This window comes from Cebus imitator, unplaced genomic scaffold (assembly GCF_001604975.1).
Source record: "Cebus imitator isolate Cc_AM_T3 unplaced genomic scaffold, Cebus_imitator-1.0 Scaffold5, whole genome shotgun sequence".
Classification (NCBI taxonomy): Eukaryota; Metazoa; Chordata; class Mammalia; order Primates; family Cebidae; genus Cebus; species Cebus imitator.
In genome coordinates, this window is record NW_016107320.1 from 11,617,579 (window position 1) to 11,627,835 (window position 10,257).

The 10,257-nt window shown below is 38.1% G+C and overlaps 1 protein-coding gene across 1 annotated transcript in view; it reads left to right on the forward strand.

Moving 5' to 3' along the window:
* KCNU1 (potassium calcium-activated channel subfamily U member 1) overlaps positions 1-10,257 on the forward strand; it is a 133,055-nt gene that overhangs the window by 92,612 nt on the left and 30,186 nt on the right. Inside the window, exon 21 of the mRNA XM_037741569.1 lies at positions 9,516-9,612. Coding sequence (XP_037597497.1) covers positions 9,516-9,612 — 97 coding nt within the window. The remainder of the gene's footprint in view (positions 1-9,515; positions 9,613-10,257) is intronic.

The window sequence follows — 10,257 nt, forward strand, 5'->3', positions numbered from 1 at the left end:
AATATTGATTATGAATGTCAATTTTGAAAAATCTCTTAGAAATTATTTTCTTTTCATTAGTAAGCCTATAATTTAAGAAATTTAAACTACTAAACTATTATATTTTAAATATCAGGTACCTACAGAGTATCGATTTAGCCTCTTGGCCTGCAGAGCTTAAAATATTTATTATCTAGCTCTTTACAAAATAAAATTTATCAATTCTGTTCTATAGTTAAGATGACCGGTATCACATCAGATGTCTGGAAACAATAGTTGAAGATGAAATTTATGATAATTTGACAAAGGCAATAATTTTCATTCCAAACTATTAATAAATGTTTTGAGTTTAGATTAATAGGTTGTTGGAAATTGGGAAAAGTAGGGGTAAATAATACTTTTAAAGAGAAATTGACTCAATTATGTAATTTCAATTTTCCACAGAAACAAAAAAATAATAGTACAGTAGATAAAGTAATCAAAGAATAGAATGTGATGATCATTAATACACCTAAAATTTGGTGTAGTTACTGTTTTTCTTTTACCCTGGAATCCTGAGAAAGAAGGTCAGCTCCTTTAAGGTCAAACAGAAGGGATGGAAGAAGATATCAGAGAACATATATTTTATTTTCTTTTTCACACAGTAAAAAGAGCTTAGACATGATTGGGAATCTATTTCAATGGAGCTTTTGATATGAAAAAGAAATATAGGAAAACATTTTTTCTTGAAAAATAAGAAACTGATCACCAGGAAGGGAAATATTATTTATATTTGTATTAAGATAGTTTCAAACAGATACCAAGTGATCCTAGCCTATAAAAGCCAAGGCTGCTTATCTTAAAAAGCTTTGACAGTACACAATTTTGCATCTTCCATTTATTCCACAAGAGCAGTAAAGAGAGAGAAGCATGTGCTGCCTGAGTTATAACTAGTGGTAAACGATGGGGAGATTTTGTTCTTGCTATGAGACAATAGCAAAAAGAGTCTGAGTAAAAACTCACTTACCCGCATGCACAGTGATTCCATTGTACCGACATTTTGGTTAGATATAAACAAAATGTATTGCCAAAATCTGTGTGTGTGTATATGTTTGGTGGTGATTTTTAAATTATAGAAAAGTTCCCACGAAGTTTATAGAATCATTTTTTCTTTCTCTCTCTGTCTTTTTCTCTCCCCCCATAAATGATTGCAACTAAGTAAAAAACATTTACAAGGAAATAAATGACTTCCAGTATTTCCCTCTGGAACTTTAGGATAAGAAGTGGAACATCCATATAGTTTCTTGATGCAAGAGCTTCAAGGAATCCAGCTATGAATGTGGCCAAGAGTCACACGCCAGGAAAGCCTAGGACTTAATGACCTTTAGAAACTTCATTTCAAATTCTAGGTGAACAGAGCAGGGTGAATATCCTCCTTCTTACCCCCTTGCATTCTCATTCACCTTTAATTTAAGGAACTAAATTGTAGGAAACATGAAATATGAGTGTCCCTGCCTTACTGAGGCTTTCTCACCCTGCACCTCTTCTACGGTCCACTAAAAAATCCTGACACTTACCCTCCAACCCTAGTCACAACCCTACACTAGTCACACCTTCTTGTTAAAGAACAGTATCCACCACCTTTTCCCTCCCACAAGAGACTCCTAATGCTAACTTTTCATCTTTAATCAAGGCATGCCCCTTTTGAAAAATAGCCATTGTGTAACATACAGACTGGGAGGAGTGATCCCAAATGGCCTCCATCTCCATTATCTCCATGCTTCTTGACAGGTTGCTGGTGCAACTAAAAAGTTATAACACTCAGGATGCCTGCATTCACAGGCTTTCCTCCAGTGATGGCTTCCAGATGTAAGGAAATTTTTAATGTCTGTGGCCCTCAACACATCATTGAATCCTTCCAATGTTTTCAAAAATCTGTAATCACCAGCACACTGTGTTGACTCCATTTCAACATTCAGCCACAGGGATTTCAGAGAAATGAAGCAATATGAATAAGAAGACTTCACAAATGGCTTCCAATTTCTAGAGAAAAGGTAGTCATAATATCCACATACCCTGTAATTATTTTAGTTTCCTCTGCAGAGTTTGATACCTACCGCCTCTATCCCTCCCTCACACGCACAAACACATGTGCACCTCACACCAGTAACATTTTGAGGGGTCCTGTTGTTTCCCATCCCAATTCCTTTGGGGAAATATTAATGTTGATGATTTTCCAAGCCAAGCCTTCTAACCCACTGCATAAGGAAAGCATTTATGTCATGTTGAACTCTGACCTGAGCTCAATCCCTTAAAACCTTAAGAAGTGGATCAATACAATGAAAAGAGAGGTAGTTTTCAGTTACCTCATGTTTCTACACCTCATAGCCATACTTCACCAAAAGGAGAAAAAGTAAAAAACAGTCTTGTGTCTGAAATTTGCATTTGTTTCAATGATGCGTTTTAAGATTGGAAGTGTCAGAGTAACTGACTTCGGTGTTCAGTTCCTTGTCCAATGCACGAAGAAAACTGTATCCCACAGCTGTCTATGAGAGGGAAGTATCTTTTATTTAGATCAATCTTTATGCTTACTATGCCAGTTGATATTTAGAAAGTGTTGGAGAGCGTGGGAAAGAGCACCTAAAACTACAACCGTATGCTGAAAAAAATTGACTGAGGACATTACTCCCACGAGGGCTGAGACTTGCCCTGAGCCCCAGGCTTTTCTGTATAGGGCACAAACTCCAACTTTTATTAAAGGTACCCACTGCTCTGGGTCATGTCTCATTTGTCCACACATTGTAGAAAATCCCAAATGCAATATCCATGAAATATAAAGGGATTTAAATGAGGGTTCATCTGCAGAATGGGTGAGAAGGAGGGAAATTGTCTTTTTATCTTTCTCTTTTCATCTGGTAACAATTTATACTCAAAGATACCTACACAATTGTTTTCACAGAAAAGATTCTGCAGAAAAGCTGTCAGTTTTTACTCATCAGAAATAAAGCAAAGCTTAACAGAGAGATGCTAAAATATGTGCTCAGATGTGGGCTTATCTAATAGAAACTCTATACTAGTCTTGCCTCACCTGGACTGGGGCCACTCTGACCTTAGATCTAACTTCTAAGCTAGGAGGTAGAAAAAAAAAATGCCTTTGTGGAGATTTTAAATTGTAAATATTGAAAACAGAGGCCATGAGTTTGATGGAGACCATCTGTAAAGCAGCATTTAAAGGCAAACAGAACATTCTGTTCACAGCTGATCAAGTTTACCTTATAACACAGTTTACATTCTCCTATGTAGACTGAAATAAGATTATACTGAATACAATTATATCCTGAATTTTCATATGCTTCCTTTCAAAAATACCATTTATAGATATTTTTAAAATAATACCTACTATCCCTACTATTAACATTTATAATTTTATAATGACTTCATGAAGAATCTGCGTGTGCAAAGAATCAAGAGTGACCAGGAAGCAGAGAGAGGTTAAAGAATACAGAACCTGTTTATCTTAAAACATTTCAGGGATATTGGCCACCTAGCTGTCTTCTCTTCCATTAAACATCAGTAGAACTCATCAATAAACACCGAAGTGTAGAAAGTTTTCTGCACAACTATGGAAGGCTTTCTAGGCATAATATTTCAAGTGTTTTGTTCTTTCTTTCTTCCTCTTCCTCCCAGGGAGATTTTCAAATTAGCACAAAGAAGTATCCCCATTTGGGCCACAGAGTGACCAGTTTTAGTCCTGAAAGTCTCCATGTCCTGGGATACCCAAGCAAAGCAGAATGGCTGGTAGACAGTAGGTTTATTTTCCTCTTCCCAAATGATTTCTTAAAGTTTTTTCAGATGGCAACCAAAGGGGCTTGGTTCTTTGGAAGTAACAAGGCTGTGGTCAATGTATGTCACATCCCATGAGATTTCATGGCAGGTCTTTTTAAAATTTTACCTAGTAAAGGAGTAGCAGCAAGGATTAATTGGCCAAGCTAGATGCAAGACACAGAGCTTGGTGCCTGTTTCACTCCTCATGGAAAAAGAAGGGATCACAGAGGCCTTTCTAACAGGGAAGGTGAATTATGTCCCCAGTTGCTTGGTCCTGAAAGTTTCTTGGTGCTCACAGGATCTCTTTTCAGCTTGCCCATACACAGGTTCTTGGGGAAATGAACTATATAAAATTGCCAATTTTTTTCAACCTCAAATTTCCCTCCAAGGTAAAATAAAATGCCTCATAATGAATAAACGGCAACTAGATGAAATCCCGAAAAATTAAGTCATAATGTGGCCATAAAGATTAGGCTCAGATTCTAATATTTGACTACAGTGTATGTATAAGTGTGGGAGGGGATATGTGAATAAAATTGCACTGATTATGTAACGGGCCCTTACATTTCCCAATTTTAGGTGATTTGTTTCCCCATAACATACAGAAGTCATCAGAATTAACATGAGTATTTCCAAGTCAGGTACAAACTAAATATAAAGTCATTGAAGAGAGGGCAGATGTAGCCCTTCAATATACAAAAATCTCAGAACCGTCAAAGGTATCCTGGGACACAGGATTTTTTCTCGATTTTTGGTTAAAACTTAACTATTATGTTCAAGACGCAGTTACAATGGAGCTTTCAAAAGATTGAACCAAGAAAGCCGCTCAAAGTGCCGGACACACAAATGCTCTTCCCTCCTTCTCTCTATGCTAGAGCTTCATGAAAGTTGTTATTTTTGTAAAACTCAAATCTTGCCCCAAAAATATATTGCTCTGCATCCAGGCCAGAAAACTCTCTCTTAAGAATTTACAAGCCAACTGTGGGGTTTTAAGGAAATTTCAAGTAGAATGGTCATAAGCAAGGATTTTCTAACACAGCCGAAAATGAGGCCTACAAAAGAAAAAAAAAGAATCATAGAGGCTTTTTGAACTTCCTAATAAATATTGTGAACAGTGGAAGGTCTCATTTTTTGGCAGATCACTTTCAAGAACCATCTGAGTCATATCTGTAAGTTGGAGAAAATAATGATGACTAATTTACATTCCTGGAAACTATGCCTCCTGACCTGGCACAGTGAAACCTAGTCCACCAACGTAATGGAAGTTTTCTTACATGGTTTGGCCTCTCTCTCATCAGGTGCCACCTCTAGCAACCAAAGGCACAGGGTTTATTTATTTTTTCCTTTAACTGATGGGATTTATACAGGATAAGTTGCTGGAAAAATGGGAGAATAGAAGTTCTATTCAGAATGGTCACAGAAAACAGGGCTGCCTTTCCCTGCTGGAACACATTCAAGCATGCACTCGTGAAACACAGTCTTCATGCATATCAAAGCAACTCAAAGAAAAGCAGTCATCAGAAAGGAACGCTGATCTGTGTGCTTCTCTACACAGCCACAAGTGGACAGGCTGCAAAAATTGTTCTTATCCAGCAGCTTCCAAAGGTGGAAGATGGACAGAGGACTCTGAGAACATTTCAAGGTTCATTGCTTCCTGCATGCTTCCAGGAAGCAATGACCCTTGGGCAGTTCATTGTTGGGCAGTAAGAAGCCAAACTTATGACCAGGGAACCAACCCCATCCTCATCCCAAACACAACCTGCTGAAGGCCACTCCATATAACTCCCAGCATGTTTCTTGCCAGACACTCCCATACACAAAGCCCCTCCTTCCACCTTGGTCAGGCTTCAACATGTGGTTTTTGAACTGAATGGTACCCCATGGCTACGTTTCCCTATTCCTTGCTTCCATGTTCTAAGACTGCTAGTGCTGAATGTTCCCATAGATGATTTATTAGTCTCTTTAGGAGAGTATGTTTCTGTGAGGATCATGTCATTTGCAAAGCATATGGCAGAAGGGAGCTTTAGTTAAGTGACGGTGATGTAAATTGCATTCAGTTTTGCTTTGGCAAGGACACCAGATGGATGCCTTTATGATGAAGTGGGTTTCCTCCGGCATTTTTTAAATTATCGGTCTCCAACAGGTGTTTCCTTTAAGGCATATCTGTTTTTCATAACACTAGAATGAAGAAAAATGTTGTCTGTGACAGCTTGTATACATATATCACGCTTTTATTATGATAAAAATGTACAGTGATTGATTCACTGTTCTGAGTCATGTTAAAATGTGCTTGGGAGAAGATCATCTTAAATTTGCCAAAAGGGCACTTAATTACCAGACCAAAGACTCTTCATTTATTATGAGGGTGGAGAGGGTAGAGAAGGAGGGGAAGCGGGAAAAGGCTGAAAAAAGTGACCAGAAGGAAAGTAGTAGTAGCAGCTGTAGACTTGAGTGCTGAGGGCAGACAGCAGGGAACCACCTCCTAGAAGGTAACATAGCTATTTCCAAATTGTTCTTAAAGAGTTCCTGAAAGACAGTCACTACCAACTTGATTATTGCATGTAAACATATGTTCTGAGAAATCCTAGGGAGAGTGTCTAGGAAGCGACTCATGGAGAGAAAGAGGTTCTATGAATGAGTAATATCATTCATCAGTTCTCCAAATCTGATGAAAATCAAGACCAGACTCAGGTATTAGGTGTGTTTTTTGGTGAGTCCCATTAACAAGCTTGGTATAAGGCTATCACCAGGGTCCTGTCTGGTACAATTAAGAGAGTCTGTGGGGCTTTTGGAATTTGGTTTTGGAGAAACACCATGAGTTAGAACTCATGACTTATAGATATGTAAATTGCCAAAAGACATGTTAATTTGAATGAACTGGGTAACCGATTTTGGTCAAGCTGACCTTGAAGCTTATATGTTACGTCATCTAGCTAGGCAAATGATTAGAATTTACTAAACCCACTAAGTTTATAGGTAGTTCTTAAGCGCAAGAGGGGATTAAGTATTGCATCAAGACCTTGGCCACTTTTGTAAAGAATTACCCTCTCTGCCTTTCCAAATCTGTTTCTAGCGTCCCATTCCCCCCACCCTGGCTTCTCTGCCTAGGCCCTCTGTCCTATTACTTTAAGTTTGACATGCCAATCTAAGTTGGAATAAATTCTTTTGTCTGAAAAAAAAATATGATTTAAGATAGCTATTTAGAAGCTAACCTGTTTGAGGAAAGCAAAATTGCTTGTCATTATGTTGAGGTCTGAGTTTGGGGGCCAGGTGTTGAATAATAGCTACATTAATTCACAAGGAAACCCCTTAACCCTGAAGCATGAAGGGGAATAGGTTGTATTTCTCCCAAAATGTAGAGTAAAATCTCATGGGACAGCATTGTTATCAGTTACATCTGAGATGAGCAGGACCGAATCTTTAGTGTGACACACAGTAAACTGTATTCCAAAAGGTTTTAGGGGATAATAACAGATACTTTTAAATAAATAAATAAAATAAGTAAGTATGTAAGTAAACAGTAAAAGCTTTGTGGTCAGATAAGTTGTGAAACACTTGATTATCCAAATTTTAAAGGATTTCTATATTGCGGAAATCCTTTTATATTCTACTATCAGAACCAAATTTTAAAGGATTTCTCTATTGCGGAAATCCTTTTATAGTCTACTATCAGAACCTTTTACAGGCCAAAGCGCACTGTGACTATATTAGTCCATTCTCACACTGCTAATAAAAAGATACTTGAGACTGGGTAATTTATAAAGGAAAGAGGTTCAATTGATTCGCAGTTCAGTATGGCTGGGGAGGCCTCAGGAAACTTACAATCAGGACAGAAGAAGAAGCAAACAAGTCCTTCTTCACATGGTAGCAGGAAGGGGAAGTGCAAAGAGAATGCGGGGAAAGCCCCTTATAAAATCATCAGCTCACCTGAGAACTCACTATCACAGGAACAGCATAAGAGTAATCATCCCCGTGATTCAATTACATCCCACTGGGTCCCTCCCATGACACATGAGGATTATGGGAACTACCACTAAAGGTGAGATTTGGGTGGGGACACAGCCAGACCATATCAATGACTCTCAAAGAGGGGCCATTCCTCTCAAACTTTGGTTACTCTAGGACAACTCCAGTTACAAATATAACATGGAACATGTGTCTTGCAAAAAGAATTGGTTTTAGAATGGGATGGACTTATGTCCTGGTAACAGCTATGAAAGCTCAGTGGCTGAGCACATGAAAGGTTTATTTCTTGTTCACATTCCATGTCTAGCACAGACTAAGTAGGCCATGGCACTCAGTTCAAGGTGCCCACTGGAGCAGACAGGTTGCTCATCTCCATAGCAGGCTAGGAGGGGAAAAGGTTTACCTGAGAGCTTCTCACTGCCTGAGCCATCTTTTCTCACATTTTATTGGACAGAGCTAATCACATAGCCCCACTTACCTGTCCCTACACTCAGGAAAGAAAGCAGAACTGAATATGGTGAGGTTGGTAACATCAAGCTCAGTACTCTATTCAAATGCCAGCTTTGCACTTTGTTAGATCTTTGACTTTTATTCATAAAATAAGGAAGGGTAGTCTTTAAAGTCTCTGGCAGAGGCAGAAATGCTCACCAAACATTTCAAGTTACTTCCCGTGTTCCCCACGTCTCTTAAAGTCAGCAGAAGCCACGTGACTAATGAGATGAGAGCAAAAATAAAGCAAGTCACCCCGGGCCGAGACACTTAGAGACCTAGGCTTGGTTTTCTAGTTCTTTATTCTCTCCTGCCTGATGACTGAGGAGGATGCATGTTCCAGATGTTGAGGCCATAAGATGGTACAGCCTCTGTTCCTCAGGTTCTAAATGGCTGTGTGGAGCAGAGACACCTTTTCACCTGGTGAAATATATAGTGTAGGTGAGAAGTAGTAAGCTGTGTTGTGTTAGGCCCTGGGAACACTGAGGTTTCTCCTGCAGTGTAAGCCTAGATTTTCCTGAATTATGTAAGTCTTTCTAACTCTCGATTTTCTGTAATTTGACAAGGGTTTTCTTATTCTCTGACAGTAAATATGCATTCCTTAGGATGAGAGTGGGATTTTTCAAAAGATCATCCAACCCTGTCAAATATTGAATATATTATGAAACAAGTATGTATCTAACTCCAGTGTGGGATGACCACGTGGATGGCATTGCCAAGACTTAGATCAAGATCAGAGCAAGGTCTAGGCAAATGCAGACCAGTGATGAAAGCTTTAAAGAATGCAAAAAGTATTAACTAAATAAGGGTGTTTCAACAGGGACCTATTTGGGAAAATATATGGAAAGGAGAGGGGAGGAAAACAGGCTAAAAAGAGAAATGCCACCCATGATTGAATCTCTCACAGCTATTTAAATTCTATATTAAGGTATCAAAACACTGCTCATGATATCTGTCAATGAATAACAGTATCATATAGCATCAAAATTAAAAGCAGAAATAATTACCTTCAAGGTATGTATAATCTAAGGCCAAAAAAAAAAAAATCTTTATGTGGCTTTTGCCCAAAATGTTTAGTGTGTCTTCAGCTATGATACAATCTGGACTCTTGTGCTCTTCAGACATGAGCCTTTATTCTAGTGTCTTGCAGACCTGATGTCATTCTACTTATGTTATTCTCTTCTTTGAGTTCAAGGTTCTAATAAGTTTCATATCTCGGCTTTGTTGCAGAGGAGCTCTAAATGGCCCCAGACTTACTCTCCATTCTTCCCATTTAGGACCCTTCTACAAGAAGCAGAACAAGATTTTGACCAGCTGGATAGCAGTGGCATGTTTCACTGGTGCAAAACAATCCCTTTGGACAACGTGATTCTGGTAAGTGATCTTGCATCACCATATCTCAAACAAGATAAAGCATTTCTTAGGGTAAATGATGTTCTTATAGCAGTCATTTCTCTTTGTAAACTGTAAATTTGTCAAAAAGAAAAAAAAACATCCCCCAACAGCTATATGAATAATATGCAAAGTAACAGGAGGCATTTGACAAAGCCTATGTGAGTAATATGCTGGAATTTCAAACAATTACATGTCTTCTACTATTTCCTCTCTCCTTTAACAGTTTAGCTGACTCAGTTATTCAGAATAATGTTCTCCTGAAGTTTTGCTGTTTTCCTAGTAAATCTAATTAATTTAAATGCACCAGGGAAATCTACTGTTTACAAGTAATCTGCAGTCTTTTTTTTCTTAAGTAAATAAGCATTTTTCTAATGTATTGGTTTTGAAATTTGGATTTTCTGTGATAGTTTTTTCTTAGAGCTGACTCTACTTAGACTTGACACATTAGCTACAAATATGCCTCCTAAATGTTCCATACAACCAGGGTGAATCTTTGTAGATATTAAAGTCATGTCCTTACCTCTCTCCTTAAGGAGACAAACTAACTCAGCTCATAAAAATGTCTGCAACTAAGATGTAAAACGTCTTGTATCCTTTTTTTTTTTTTTTTTTTTTTTTTTTTTT